The 16377-nt window shown below is 40.1% G+C and overlaps 1 protein-coding gene across 1 annotated transcript in view; it reads right to left on the minus strand.

Moving 5' to 3' along the window:
• Positions 1-16377, minus strand: part of LOC139442143 (leucine-rich repeat-containing protein 9-like) — a 43630-nt gene continuing 27253 nt past the window's right edge. The window contains exons 19-34 of the mRNA XM_071222946.1: positions 15373-15559; positions 14030-14086; positions 12690-12821; positions 11952-12329; positions 10786-11073; positions 9578-9700; positions 9062-9237; positions 8501-8564; positions 6890-7053; positions 6246-6319; positions 5586-5803; positions 5108-5176; positions 4737-4874; positions 3950-4112; positions 1524-1737; positions 1-510 (exon numbers count right to left, since the gene is read on the minus strand). Coding sequence (XP_071079047.1) covers positions 480-510; positions 1524-1737; positions 3950-4112; positions 4737-4874; positions 5108-5176; positions 5586-5803; positions 6246-6319; positions 6890-7053; positions 8501-8564; positions 9062-9237; positions 9578-9700; positions 10786-11073; positions 11952-12329; positions 12690-12821; positions 14030-14086; positions 15373-15559 — 2476 coding nt within the window. The 3' untranslated portion in view covers positions 1-479. The remainder of the gene's footprint in view (positions 511-1523; positions 1738-3949; positions 4113-4736; positions 4875-5107; positions 5177-5585; positions 5804-6245; positions 6320-6889; positions 7054-8500; positions 8565-9061; positions 9238-9577; positions 9701-10785; positions 11074-11951; positions 12330-12689; positions 12822-14029; positions 14087-15372; positions 15560-16377) is intronic.

Genomic DNA, 16377 nt, shown 5'->3' on the forward strand with positions numbered 1-16377 from the left:
ACTTGTCTTACTTCATCACACCAACTTCTAAATGCCACTGAAAGAAGTCACCTTAAGGAAGATATCTACAACAATACTGGCAGCATAGGTCATCACAGATATTTTGGCAATGTGAATAGATTTCAATGTACAAATAATTTACAATTATTTTGAGCCACATTTTGGCAATTTACACTTTGTGAAATTGATTGAAATATAACCATAACTTGTAAAGAATATATACATGTCAACTTCAAACCTTTCATTATATATTTTTCATCTAATACAGAGCTATCAAAGATGTTGAATATATCTATTACAACTTACCATTACATGTTTTGTATATTAAAACAGCAAAATAATTTGTCCCTGAACCCTACAAGTGACACACCTCCTTCACCACAAGAAAGACAGAATTCACTTAGTCATGATTATGGTAAACTAAAAAACATATTGTCTGAAAAGTGAAAACTGTAGGACTTCACAATCTCCCTTTCTGGCTATCTCTTGTTGTTGCGTACATTGTTCATTCTGGAACAAAGAAGGTATTGATAGCATTTAGTATATTGCACATGCAAGATAGTGATATGGAAACATCAAACCCTTTCACATTTATAGTTGCTTTTTGTTCTTTAGGCGACATTTTTTTTATTTCTTGGTTTACAGATGCGCCACTCTTTCAAAGTCCAAATGTTAAAAAAAAATTAAAGTACATGAAACGACTTATTTTATTACTGCCGATCTTTACTTTTAAAAAAAACCAAAAGTTCAACAAAAAAAGATTTCATTTCCTCGTCGAGTGTAAAAAAGGAAGTCAGTCTGATATTTCTCGCTGGGATCCTTCTCTGATACCATCAAAGTGTGTCAATGCATAGCGCAGTGGTGACCAGTTTAATGGCCGCCCATGCTGCCAAAATGGCGGTGTCTTTTCACCATGACATGAATATTGTTATATTGCCATTTGTGCACAAACTGTGTGTCAGGGATGTAATAAAATGTGCTTGAAAAGCAGAGTTGTTTTACTTTTGTTACTCCAGAATTTTTAGGACAAAAGTCAAGAAAAGAATTCCCAGATTTTTTTTTCGTTTATGTTTTTTTTAAAGATTTGTCTACCTCACTTTTGAAATGAGTTTGAAATCCATAAACCAAGAAATAAAAAACGTCGCCTTATATTATAAAAAAACTGATAAATTCCATTAAGTTCTGAATAACTTTTTCTCCTTATATGATGTGCTTCCAAATGTAAGATGCAATTGCTGAATAGGTATGGCAAAAATGAACAGATGCCTATCTGCGAAGAATATATAGCCATCAAAACCAAAACAAGCTCATGACAGTTATCAGAGGTTTTCTCAAAGACAATCAATCAACTTTGGAAACAAGGATTGTCATTTCAGAAGATTATATACTACCCAATAGCAGTTCAAGACCACCCGATTCCTTTGTTATTATAGCAAATCTGTCATCACATGTATGATGGATACACTACTAGGGTAGTGTTTTTGTATAGCCACTGTGGCATCCACCATCTTCAGATCACCTACCTAGCCAGACTCTCCACATAGTCAGCTGTGCTCTGAGCTGAGTAGGGCGCCTGGTTATTGAGATAGGAGTACTGGCCGCCATTCCTGTTGCTGTTGTTGTAGCCATAGTTCTGCTGACTGCTGAGATGCTGGTAGGCCATGCTGTTACCCCCTGTTCGCCCCAAACCGTTGCCGCCAACATCATTCTTTGGTACCCCCCGTCGTCTACCTCCACCTGCAAATATTGACAGACACGATTAGCTGGCTTCATCACACACAGTATATATATATATCAGGTAAGTGTTAAGCAACTTCACATCAGCCTCATCAATTAAAGTCAAACCAATGGATGATAATTATGAAATTAATGAAATGAACAATTATCAGTGGGTTTGAAATCCCAGGTTATATATCATCAGTTCTCCAGGATTAGTTGACAAAAGCATCACCAAATCCCTGATGTTATTGGCCATGGTATCAAATTCAGTAAAGTCATGGAGATCAATGCAAATACAGCATGTTCAATACAACCAGGCCATCCTGAAAGCACACAAACAGTAATGGTTCTGCCAAGTTACTTTGTGTTGGACAACATATTGAGTCCTTGAGTTAACGAGGTTTCAGTGTAGAGCACAAACCTATCAACAGGCCCTCCTATCTATTTGAATGAAAAGAAGCGTTATCAAAATTTATGTAAACAATTTCGTGTGTTTAGCTACCAAGTGGGAAGGAATAGTTTTAAATGTGATATAACTGCAGTAACTTGTCGTAACAGCAGTTCCCACTGGAATCACCAGTGGTGATTCACCACACAGCTGCTATTGGAAATGACAGCATCGGCAACCGAACCGGTCATATCCGTTAAATTCCCCATTTCGCCGAACCACAACACTACTTACTGTCGAAACAACACGATGTGTTTTGGCTATCAAACACTTGCCAAGATTGCTGGGATCTGGTGGGAGAATGGGCGAGATGTCAGACATCTTCAGCGTGTTCGGGGACCATACCTGACCACTTCCCATTTATTTGCAATGATACAAGAAAACATGTCTCCCACTTTAGATAACAAATGCTGATACATATGAATACTAGTTGCTCAATGCCATGGATTTTATACTTAATAGTCAAGACTTCGTCAGACCAAAAGAAATTACTTCGCTTGTCATTTATTTGTTATCACCAGCATTTCTCGCATGCTGTTTTTTCAGAAAAGGTGTTGTCAATTAACTATGATTAGGTTTTGATGGACACAGCCAAAGTTATTCCACATGATGTATATGCAAACAATATTATATCCAAAAAACAATTACTTGAGTTATTTGTTGCAGGAACTGATAGAGAGCAATTATTAGGGCATAGCATTATTTACTTGTTGATATTACAGTAATTGGAGCAGATGAAGCACCATGAAAAAACTTGTTTAGTGTAAAAAGAAAGGGGCTGTGTGCTGCAATCTGATTGGATTCAAACTGTTATTACAATAGAATTGCATCCTGGATATTATAATTCAGACTCCTCACTGCATATGAATAGCTTTCTTGATGAGTTTCTTTTTTTCTCAATCCCAAATTTGAAAATTGTGTCATTCAGGGTTGGCAAAATGGAAACCTTTTAAGTAAATATAAAGTTTGTTCAATGTCTCACTGAACAACTTTGTCATAGTTATTTTCTCCGCTAACCAGGTGAGTTCCTTTATTATTTAATTATGTCATCATAATCCAGGTGACGTCATAGAATTCCAGGCTGACAGAGAGAGAGGGCGTGCTTCATTTGTAATTTCCAATTGTCGATAGACATTATGTGTTCACAGAATTGCAGGTGTTATTGAGTATTCATTGCCTCGTGATTTTAACATTTGAAACCTCCGACTAGTTCCAAATAAAATTTCCATCCATCAAATACTCAATAAAACACATATAACCTGAAAACAAATAAACTGTTTATCTCATAACTGATTTCTGCAGTTGATCAGTGTGTGTGGTCAGCCATCTTGCAGTCTGTGCAACATATGAAGGGCAGAGTGAGTGAGTGAGTATGGTTTTACGCCACCTTTAGCAATATTCCAGCAATATCACGGCAGGGGACAGCAGAAATGAGCTTCACATATTGTACCCATGTGGTGAAACGAAATGAGGTCTTTGGCATGTGGGGTGAACACTTTAACCACCAGACTACCCTACCGCCCCTAGGCAGGGCAGATCAAGGCTACAGTAGACCTGGCTTCATTGCTTGCCCATCTGGGACGAGGTACTAGGCCCCAATGGTCTAGAGGGAATAAACTCAAACACAAACAGTCTGAGATTACTAATAAGATCACCAGACTACTGCATGTCGTTGACAGACTAATTGTGGTATACGTCAGTACACATGGCAACAGATCAATAGCACTTACAAAGAATAAGAAAGAGCCTGTATTCAACATGACTGATTGGTGCAGTACTCACCTCTTTGGACATTAGAGTCTGTAGCCTCATCGTAATAGACTGCCCCACTCCATATTGGTGGGGAGGACAACTGGACATTGGTCACTTTCACTGGCACAGAGGTCTTGTACTGACCAATACCAGGAAGCGTTGCCTCCACCGTGGTGGTTGTGGTACCAGTTGGCTGGAACATCGCAAGTTATGGAGATAGTCAGTATTTATCTGCGAAGATGAAGAATCTATCAAATCTAGATATTTTCAGGGTTACGAGCTATAACTTTGCTGACTTTTATGAATATTTACTTGCCTAAAAAGGAAACATGGTATGGAATCAACAACATTAAAACACATAAAAGACTAATGAATAAGGTAAAGCAGATCATTCTGTCATCATTTTTATGAGTCAGCAAGGCCAAAATGTTACTAATTCTTGGGGACTGGGGGCGTGTCATCAATAAGTCAAGCCTGGCATGAAATAACATTCCAGACACTGATGAATGATGATCCTATTACATAAATCATGAAAGTTATCAGGTGTATGAGCAAGATGTAACGGTCAACCATGGGACGCAGACGCATGCTCATACATTAACTGTTTTTGGCTATGTGCTTCCTGATTTGGATGTAGACTGGGCATAAATGTAAAACTGGCTCCAACATCTAATTTTATCAGGGACACAATCTGAACAATCCATCTATAGATGACTTATGTACATGTTTATTTCTTCATGAACAGTTTCATTTTTGTGAGAGAATATATATATTTAGAAATAAAAGAACAAACTCTGATAAATGCCTATTTACTTACCTGGAAGTATACCTGCTGGTCAGCAAAGTACAGCTCCGCCTTCGCGCGTTCCTCATCAGTAACAGGGAGGCCATCAATAACCACTAGCTGTGGCATGCGGAACACCAGCATTGGTCGGTGCATTAGGCGCCGAGATATCTAGACATAGACAGACTTACTATCAGATCTCTTAGCAGCCAGCACAGATATTTGTAATAGTCCAACAGTAACATAATCAACATACTAAAACAAACATCATGTGACCATATGGCAGTCTGCCACTGCCAAAGATTCTTTATATGAAAGAGTGAGAGAATAAAACTTTACCGCAAATCCTTTTTGTGAAAGTCAGAAAAGTTACGCATGATAACAAGTGAAGATGAGACACTTACCACATTGTTAACTATGGAAATCTCCACCAAGTTAGAGAGAGAGTCCAGCTTCTCCAGTTCTGACAAATCCTGAAAATATAATAATCATGCTGTTATAATGAAAATCACCAAAACATCAACATTAACCCACAGCTCAGTGTCATAGGTTCCACTGCTCTTGCATTACCTTAACACTCCCCCACACATCTGTTGTACTGACCAACCACCTGTATTCTGTTTTATCCTAGATACAGTCTCTCTGTAGGTTCTACTGACCAACCACCTGTATTCTGTTAGATCCTAGATACAGTATCTGTAGGTTCTACTGACCACCCACCTGTATTCTGTTAGATCCTAGATACAGTATCTGTAGGTTCTACTGACCACCCACCTGTATTCTGTTAGATCCTAGATACAGTATCTGTAGGTTCTACTGACCACCCACCTGTATTCTGTTAGATCCCAGATACAGTATCTGTAGGTTCTACTGACCACCCACCTGTATTCTGTTAGATCCTAGATACAGTCTCTGCAGGTTCTCCAGACTACTGAGGTTGGATAGATCGCGGACTCTGTTCTCCTCAAGGTGAAGTTCCACTAGATTCCACTGATTGATGAAGGCCAACTCAGATACTCCCTTGATTTTGTTTCGATCTAAGACCAGCTCACGTAGATCATGCAAGCCATCCAAACCCTCAACTTTTGTGATTTCATTCCCTGTGAACAGATCCAGACATTAAACACATTTCCTTTTCAGGTCAAGATGAGATAACAGGGATCTATAACAAGTGAGTGAGTGATTATTTCATCAAAGTCACAATTGTCCTGTATTCAAAGCATTACAGTTGTGATTGCATACGTTATGATTAGAACAAAGACAATTACACAAAGCAATTCAGTCTAAATTTACATCATCTAGGGACATCTTCCATGTTATGTTAAAGTTTGATATCTCTGTATACATTCAAATGAAATGAAAATGAGTGAGTGAGTGAGTATGGTTTTACGCCGCATTTTGCAATATCCCTGCAAAATCATGGCAGGGGACACCAGAAATAGGCTTCACAACGAACAAACGAACGCTTTAAACACAAGGCAACCCCACTGCCCTTAGAAAATGAAGTAATGTATATTTGATTAGTTGGTCTATGAGTCTCACCCTGTAAGAAGAGTGCTTTCAGAGCAGGAATACGACTCAGCTGCAGGGCTCCCATGTCTTTTATACAGTTGTATCTGTGAACATGAGAAAGTATCAACCCATGTGTCCTCCCTGTTCCAGGCTTACGTGAACACAGACATGATGAAATATCACCACATCCATATACAAGAACCTTGGACATGTTGGCGGTACTCCATAACAAATGTAATTTTTCGTATAAATGTTGTGTTTGTTATATAGTATATGGCTAATCTTTTATTTGTATGACCAATTCCCCTGGCCTAAAACAATTAAAAGTGGAACAAAAAAATAATCTGAAAAGCACTTTTGATTATATTCTACTGAATGCCAAAAAATATGGTCACTACAACAGAACTGTACATGCAACAGGTTAAACTACAAAACAATAGGTAACAATGGCTTGATGCTCAGACGAGCTTAACTGACACTAGCATCACATACAGATAACCAAAGAACCCGTCAATAATCGGATAATAATAATTTTATTTTTGTGTTTTCCCTATCTATAAACACAAAAATCTGTGAACCAATTTATGAAACAATATCTAACCTAAAAAGAATGTGTGTGATACCTTCAGATAAACAGAAACAAAAACAAAAAGTCCACATGATGGTGAGTTTACCCAAGATGGAGGACCTCCAGTGATTCCAATACGGGTGTAAATGATTCTGTGTAGAACTCAAGGTTCTTTGAGGGGATGCTGCTCGTCGGAAACTTCTGCTTGGTGTTGGTGGCTTTTGACCGGGGCAGGATACACTCGATGTGGTTGTGGTTCAGGCACAACACCTACAATAAATATATGGCAGAATACACTGATGTGGTTGTGATTCAGGCACAACACCTACAATAAACATATGGCAGAATACACTGATGAGGTTGTGGTTCAGGCACAACACCTACAATAAACATGTGGCAGAATACACTGATGAGGTTGTGATTCAGGCACAACACCTACAATAAACATGTGGCAGAATACACTGATGTGGTTGTGATTCAGGCACAACACCTACAATAAATATATGGCAGAATACACTGATGTGGTTGTGATTCAGGCACAACACCTACAATAAATATATGGCAGAATACACTAATGTGGTTGTGATTCAGGCACAACACCTACAATAAACATATGGCAGAATACACTGATGAGGTTGTGGTTCAGGCACAACACCTACAATAAACATGTGGCAGAATACACTGATGTGGTTGTGATTCAGGCACAACACCTACAATAAACACGTGGCAGAATACACTGATGAGGTTGTGATTCAGGCACAACACCTACAATAAACACGTGGCAGAATACACTGATGAGGTTGTGGTTCAGGCACAACACCTACAATAAACATGTGGCAGAATACACTGATGTGGTTGTAATTCAGGCACAACACCTACAATAAATATATGGCAGAATACACTGACGAGGTTGTGATTCAGGCACAACACCTACAATAAACATGTGGCAGAATACACTGATGAGGTTGTGATTCAGGCACAACACCTACAATAAACATGGGGCAGAATACACTGATGAGGTTGTGGTTCAGGCACAACACCTACAATAAACATATGGCAGAATACACTGATGTGGTTGTGATTCAGGCACAACACCTACAATAAACATGGGGCAGAATACACTGATGTGGTTGTGGTTCAGGCACAACACCTACAATAAACATGTGACAGAATACACTGATGTGGTTGTGATTCAGGCACAACACCTACAATAAACATGTGGCAGAATACACTGATGAGGTTCAGGCACAACACCTACAATAAACATGTGGCAGAATACACTGATGAGGTTGTGATTCAGGCACAACACCTACAATAAACATGGAGCAGAATACACTGATGAGGTTGTGGTTCAGGCACAACACCTACAATAAACATGTGGCAGAATACACTGATGAGGTTGTGATTCAGGCACAACACCTACAATAAACATGGGGCAGAATAAACTGATGTTGTTCAGGAACAACACCTACAATAAATATATGGCAGAATTCTCTGATGTGGTTGTGGTTCAGGCACAACACCTACAATAAACATGTGGCAGAATACACTGATGAGGTTGTGGTTCAGACACCTTCAATATGCATATGGTAGAATGCATGCAATGTGGTTGTGATTCATTCATTGTCCTTGACACACCTACATCATTTCTCTATACATAATTATATTCCTCATTCCCGAGATGTCTGTCTAAGTGTGTGATGTAGATGAAGCTCACCCTCAAGTTGACAAGATGGACCAACCCTGTGAATGACGTCAGGTTGTTGTGTTCCAAGTTCACACTGCAAACAATCATTTATAGCATTCTTTACAAAGACGAAATGTTATTGACTTGTTAGCCTTCACTAGCCCCACTTTTGAGTTCAATATAAAACCATAATGAGTGAGTGAGTGAATGAGTGAGTATGGTTTTACACCGCTTTTAGCAATATTCCTGCAATTTCAAGGCAGGGGACATCAGATCCAAAATCAGTGAGTGAGTGAGTATGGTTTTACGCTGCTTTAGCAATATTCCAGCAATATGACTAGAAATGGGCTTCACACAATGTACCCATGTGGGGAATCGAACCCGGATCTTTGGTGTGACGAGTGAACGCTTTAACCATTAGTCTACCCGCCTGCCCTAAAACCAAAATGATGTGACACGGTTAAAGTAATATCATGTAATGGGGATGTATTAAATAATTTAGTTTTTTAGCCTTGCATATTTTTATCTTTATATATTTTTGGCTACTTTTGTCTGGATGATATATTTTCAATGTTGCTTCAAACATGTTACCTTCTGAGGTTAAGGAACTGCTCCCCTGTGCCAAGGTCCACAGTTCTGATGGAGGAGTTTGGTAGGTCCAGTTCCCGAACTTCATGGAAATTGGAATGACCCAGTTTCTCAGCAACAAAGTCAGCTGTCAGTCGTCCTCCAAATGTGTCCTTGGCCAGATTCCCCTCCGAAGCTTCCTATAATAGACACATCAGTCACAAAACATTAAAAGATATGTATAGCATAAGTAACACAAACTTGTAATCACAAACATCACACAGGTATTATTGCTATCTCCAAAGTAAATCATTGTCCACTAATTTTTATGTCAGCTGTCATATTATGATTATATGTTCAGAACCTTCCCCTATCATGTTGACACATTCGATTCTCTGCCCCTGCCCCTGCCCCCGCCCCTGCCCCCGCCCCTGCCCCTGCCCCTGCCCCCGTCCTCACCCCCACCCCCTGCAATGACCACGACATTCTGCAAAGAAAAGTTTTATATAATAATGTTTGTGGTATGTTGCAGTTACTCACTATTGCACATCCATCGAGAGCCTTGAGAGTTTTTAGATGGAAGATGACGAAGAGACGATAATGGTCCACATCCACAGCTACTGGGTTGCCAAACAAATCCAGAATGACTAGGCTGGGCAGCATCTGCAAATGTGGAAATAAAGAGAGATTCTTCCATGACATATTAGAATCCTGCATTCTGATTGGTTAGAATCTTTGTTAGACCATGATCTTGCTGTTGAGCACATTACTAATTACCGCGAAAGAAAATATTTATTCAGAAGCACTTCTTTTGCAAACCTCCTATTTGGCAATTTCAAACACTGACCTTACTTCCATAACATTGGTAAATAACATGTTGCCCTTCCTTTAGTAGTTAAACATCAAGTGTGGAAATATCTTCAGGAGAAAAGGTGACAATAAATACTTAGAGAATGTATTGTAAAACTCAGTAACATCAACACAGCTTGACGTTTGGTGCTACTCTGTCACATACTGTGGCATCATGTCTACCACGTCACAATGCGTAGACTTCCCATCTGCAGAGTGAATATGGTTGTACGCTACTTTTAGCAATAGTCCAGCAAGATCATAGTGGGGGACACCAGAAATGGGCTTCACACATTGTACCCATGTGGGGAATCAAACCCAGCCCTTCGGCACGACAAGGACACGCTTTAACCACTAGGTTACACCACCTCCACCCATCTGTAGAACTTTATGACGTCATAATAGTAGTGTGTACTTTAGAACAAAATATTACAATGGTCCCTTCATTTTCTCTAGGGATGTCATATGCCATGCATAATGCTTACACATATCGTGCCTCATTTAAGTATAATGGTTAAAGATATGGTTAGGGCTACATAAAGCAAACATGTATGCAGATTAAAACCGATCTTCACTGATCCTTGAAAACGTCTTTTTGCCATGGATCCAGGCAATTGGGATACGATGACATGCATCAACCAAGTCAGTGAGCCTGACCACCTGATCCCATAAGGCGCCTCTTACGACAAGCATAGTCACCTTTTACGGCAAGCATGTGTTGCTGGACTCCTTTTCTACCCCGGATCTTCAGGGGTCTATTACTGATGTAGTGACAACTAGATGACTGGACCAAGTATGTGTTCACACTAACAATATTCAACATTCTTTATACAAAGTCTTTTTTCATATGCCAGTAAACAGAGAGAGGGTGCCTTGAGTAACTGAAGCAGTGACATTACCTTAAGACAAAAGACCTCTCTGATGTTGGAGATTAAGTTGTTGCCGACATAGAGCTCCACTAGCCACGTCGCCCTCTGGAGACCGAGAAGGGAGGTAAGCCTGTTGTTCTCAAGTGACACATAACACAGGTGAGTGAGGTTGCTGAAGGCAGCATTGTCCAGTGTGTTGATGTAGTTGTTGCCCAGACTAAGTCGCCTCAGTTTGGTCAGTTTGGCCAGGCCCTCTACCTTCACAATACAGTTGTTCTCCAGTGACAGCTCTTCCAGATTGACACAGGAATCCAGGCCCTGATGCGAAGCATTGTGTTGTTTAGTAAATAAATCTAATAACCAAGGCCCTGTTTTACAAAACGATCTAAGCTCTACGTCAGTTTTAAAGTATGGGAGTTACAACAGTCGTAGCATTAAAATTACTGTGTGAATCGGGACCCATGGCAGGAATGTATCAGGGTCCCTGGCAGGAATGAATCAGAGCCCAATTCCACAAAGCAATCGTAGCGCTACGACAATTGTAAGCCTATGTTCAAGTATGGGAGTTATGATCACCTAAAGCTAAGATTGCTTTATGAATCAGGGCCGCTGGCAGGAATGTATCAGAGCCCAGTTCCACAAAGCAATCGTAGCGATACGACCATCCTAAGCCTATGTTAAAGTATGGGAGTCACAATCACCAAATGCTAAGATTGCTTTATGAATCAGAGCCCCTGGCAGGAATGAATCAGAGCCGAATTCCACAAAGCAATCGCAGTGCTACGACCATCGTAAGCCTATGTTAAAGTATGGGAGTTACAATCACCTAATGCTAAGATTGCTTTGTGGGACAGGGCCCCAGTATATAGTGACGTCCTGCAACTGGTCATTTGGACTGCAAAACAATGGTGAATATAGTGTCAGTAGTGATCTATCCTATTAATTTTACTGATCAAGTTTACAACCAATTTTCTTTCCTTCTGAAATTGCTGTGCAGTGAGTGATGTGGGACATTGTATCATACGGCAGCTGAATCACAGCTCAGTTAAAACACTGGAACAAAGAAATAGTTCCTAGATGTTTACCTGTTTGGTGACCACAAGCAGAAGTGAAAAAACATTATGTAATTTTTTCTTTGCTGGAAGACAACAAAACTGATTCTGCACAGCAAAGGTTAGCTTTGAGAACAAACATACCTCTATCTTAGTCAGGTCATTGTTACTGAAGGACGCCCACTTCAAGTTCTCCAGCCTGTCTAGGTTGGACAGCTTCGTGATGTGCTGGCCCTCCAGGTTGAGTGTGGACACTTTCAGATACCACGACGTATCATGCTCTCCGAACTTCTCTGGCTTCTGTCTGCTCATGTGCAGTACAATCTGTGCGGTGGTGTTGAGGCTGAGTGAGCGTGGCGTGGTGGCGTCGACGCGGGACTGTGTGAGGAGGGAGAGCTGGGAGATGCGAGACCCTGCTGCTACTCTCAGGGCAGCAGTAGCCTCCTCCTCTGTCACAGGCTGGTCATCTAGCAGGGTGAGGGACTTCAACCGACCAATGACACGCAGGCGTAATCCATCAGGCTGAGATTGACAGGAGGAGAATGTGATAATAGTGCTGCTTATTGACTACTGTCCGTAAAAACGTAAAAAATAAAAATTTCTAAAATTTCTAAATAGCAAAAGGCACCAGTTCAGCATGTACCTGACAAACCTACAAAGTTTCATGAAAATATATCGAACTGTTTCTGAGTTATGCTCCGGAAACAAAACGTGACGGACGGACGGACGTATGAACTTTGTTGGGCGGGGGATAATTATAGATTGACACCATTCTGGAATAATACCATTCACTTAATCGGGACAGATGAAGCTTGTTGCATATTCTCTAAAACATACATGTCATTTGACTCAATAGTGTATGTCCTATGTCCCTGTACCCACCTTAAGCCATGGGTTGTATCTCATGTTAAGAGTCTTCAGACCCGACATGTGTTTGCGCAGAATGGACAGCTCCTCTCGCGTGTTAGTCAGTCGGTTCCAGCTGATGTCCAGCTGCTTCAGGCGAGACAGACCCTAGCAGAACAAAATCTTACTTCAGTCCCATGAAATGTTATCAAGGCAAAAATATATCCATGGTCATAGTTAGTGCAAGAGATCTGGCAAAGATGTCCCATTGATTCAGTCTCAGTGGTCGCCCATCTATTAAGTACCTCCCTCAATGTTGCTTCAGTTCACAGCCTCAACAGAGCAGGTAAGTCTCCAAAACAGCAAGCATGTCATTACAGTGAGTGAGTTGGGTTTAACACCGCTTTTAACAGTATTCCAGTTATATCGCGGCGTGTCAGCTTATGTGGGAGGAAAGCCCGAAGTGATGCAGGTCTGAGACGTTTACCACTTCGGTGAAACCCACGAGGACGGGTATGGTGCTGACAAACCTAGAAACATAATCGGGGCAAACCCGGATTCGAACCCACAATCATAGGTTTCTGGCGTGCCCAAGGGACGCAGCTCTGCACAGCGAATCGCGGCGCCTTAGACGACTGGGCCATCCGTGCCCCAGCATGTCATTAGAAATAACTACAAATGGAGACATTTTGCATACCACATTTTCACAAAGTGAATACTAAGATGAAGGATGGTACACTATATTATCGCGGTAGTTAATTTATAATGGATCGTAATGGCGCACACTTACTAACCTATTAAATATGTCATATGCAAAATGTTTCTTGTTCTTTTTTTAACTTTTAGGACACACAAATTTGGATTGATCAATGCTGATTTTCTACACCAAGTTTGATAAACAAAGTAGTCATTAGCGTCTCAAGGGCAGCGAACTCTATATTATCGCGGTACGGCTATTTTGTGGTGTGATACGTGTGGATTATGTGGTTTGCATCACGTCCTGTTTTGGATTATGCATAATCAGTGTACAAATGACTAAGGTTGGATCATGGGGCTTCTTCGTCGAAACAAATGGGTTCTTTTCTAATCAATTTCAAATGGAGTTGGGGGTAATTCCACTTCAAAATCATTCAAGAAACTATCATAAAAAAGGTTAGCGAGTATACTTACGAGTAGCCACGACACACCACAACGAGTTCTGTGTTCGATCAAGCAATCAAATTCGTGCTTAGATTGCATAAGTAAACAGTCGACAGGCGGTGTGGATTACGGGATGTACCGATACCGCAATAATATAGAGTCATGCTATAACTGATGATTGGAGGATGTAATGAAAACAGTGACTCAGTGATGTTTGGAGAGTCGTCACTACTCACCTTCATCCCCTCAAGTGTTATGATCTTGTTGAAGCTGGCATCCAAGTACTCCAGTGACTGTAAACAAAGGGAGAACCTTGATAAAACAGCACTTGCATCACTTTACCAACTCAAGACGGAAAACATCAAACCAGAGGAGGATTGAAACAGAGCTAAGTGCTTCTAACTTAAAACTGAACTACAAGTGGTTATTACAATTCTTAGGCCAACCTTGTCACTGCTCTACAACTGTCTCCCATCATAAAAGTGGTTTTGTGCAGGATATAAACATATTAATGTCTTATACAACAGGAAATGGGAAAATTGTCAAGTGTTTTTATGCAGAGACCATGTACTGATCAGTACCGGTATATGGTCTCTATGGTTTGAGGTTATTGTTGCATATCAGCTCTACGTGCTTAAAGGGGAAGTGTACACGCAAAAATCACTTTCTTTCTTTTTCTAAACAAAACGCAATTTTAGAATTAGTTAGTATCTGTGTTTGAAAATATACACTCATTTTTTTCACAGTGAAAGTAGGAAGCTCACAATAGTGTGAAAGTGATATGCCGTTATGAGGCCTTCCTTTTACGAGCGAAATAGGCCTGAGTTATCCCCCTTAGATTATGACGTAATTGGTGCCAATTCAACTGGGTCCCTGTCTATTCTCAACGCAAAAGATATCAAGGACCAGTTTGCGGTAAAACAACATGGTCTACGACACACTCCGGCGCAGTGGTGTCTCAGCATAACACAATTCTGGCTGGCATCTGAGATGCTAGAATCACAAAACTGTACCTACCCCACGTGAAGCGGCTCTAACAAAGCATGATGACGTCATAATGTTTATCAATTGGCACCAATGACGTCATATTGCAAGGGACATAAGCCATGGTGTTTTTGTTATGGAAATAGAACACTTGGTAAATGTGAAAAATATGAATCGTTTTAGTGCAAAAAATATGTTAATTAAATATGAAGTTTTTATATTTTTGTCTATGACACTTCTATGTTAACACTTTTAATGTGGAAAAAGTACAAGAAAAAAAGGTTCATTTCCGTGTGAACTTGCCCTTTAAGCAGACATCCAAAGGTTTAACTCTCAGAAGGAAATTTAACTTGGATTTGTTTTCAAGGGTACCTTCAAAACAAGACATTACACTTTCCTTAAGTGGGCATTTAGCATCTACTAGCATTTAGCTGTAGTAGCATCGATGACAAGGTTGATTTTAGGATTTGAACGTCTTTATTCTTTTAATGTGATGTTACTTGCTTAATAAATGTATCAGCACTTTCAAAGAAAATTAAAGAGGCTGCAATCCGTAAGTACACCCATTTGTCAAAAACATTGCCTTGTTAGTTACCATGTGTGCTAGGTCCTCTAATCGTGTCAGCTCATTAAAAGGGACAATGAGTTTCCTCAGTGCTGATAGAGACTGCAGGTGCTTGAGTTTTGTCAGCCCATTTCCATGGAGATTGAGCACTGTGATATTGGCCAGAGCATCACACTTGGATATTTTCAGCAAGAGTTCATCATTCAGAGTGACTAGCCTGTAATAGTGAGGAAGTGGATATGATTTCATGCCCTCTTTAGCAGTATTCAAAACAATACCATAGTGGGGAACATCAGAATGGGCTTCATACATTGTACCCATGCTATGGGGAATCGAACGTTTTAACCACAAGGCTACCCCACATCCCGTTCTGCAATAGATCACTTACCTCCCATTGATAAAAGAGTATGAGTGAATGAATATACCGTATTCGACGTAATAAACGCCCCACTCTAATAAGCGCCCACGGCGATATTTGTTAATATTTTGGGTAGTGAACAATCGCTATTAGCACCCCTTCCAAATGATCAATGTACACAAGACTTATATATTTGTGTATAATATGTGTATTATATGCATTCTTAATTTTGGGAAATTAAATTCTGGAAAAATATATCTGTCATATATAATCATTTGAGGCTGTCAGCATAAACCACGAAATTTACGATCTTTCAACTCTGTTGTTTTTCACCAAAATAATATTCTGATAAGAGCCCCCTATTTCTAATTTTGAGAGCGCCCTGGGCGCTTATTGTGTCGAATACTGTATGCCAGATTCATCGATACGACAATAGGCAAGCAGAGCATTGAATCAGTAATGAGTTGGTCTTCCAAGGTGATCACACCTGCTAGTTCTATCCATGTTCTGCAGCCATAGTGTCCACCTGATCCTCATCCTAGTTATAATTATGACAAGCATGATTAACTAGCCATTTCAAAAGATACACATATTGAGACAAAACCTGTTTAGCGGCCAAAGTACCAGATTAACATTAAGCAAACTCCTGTTCTTTAAATAATCATGGAACATCTATA

This window comes from Haliotis cracherodii, unplaced genomic scaffold, assembly GCF_022045235.1.
Source record: "Haliotis cracherodii isolate W230 unplaced genomic scaffold, xgHalCrac1.p SCAF_5, whole genome shotgun sequence".
Classification (NCBI taxonomy): Eukaryota; Metazoa; Mollusca; class Gastropoda; order Lepetellida; family Haliotidae; genus Haliotis; species Haliotis cracherodii.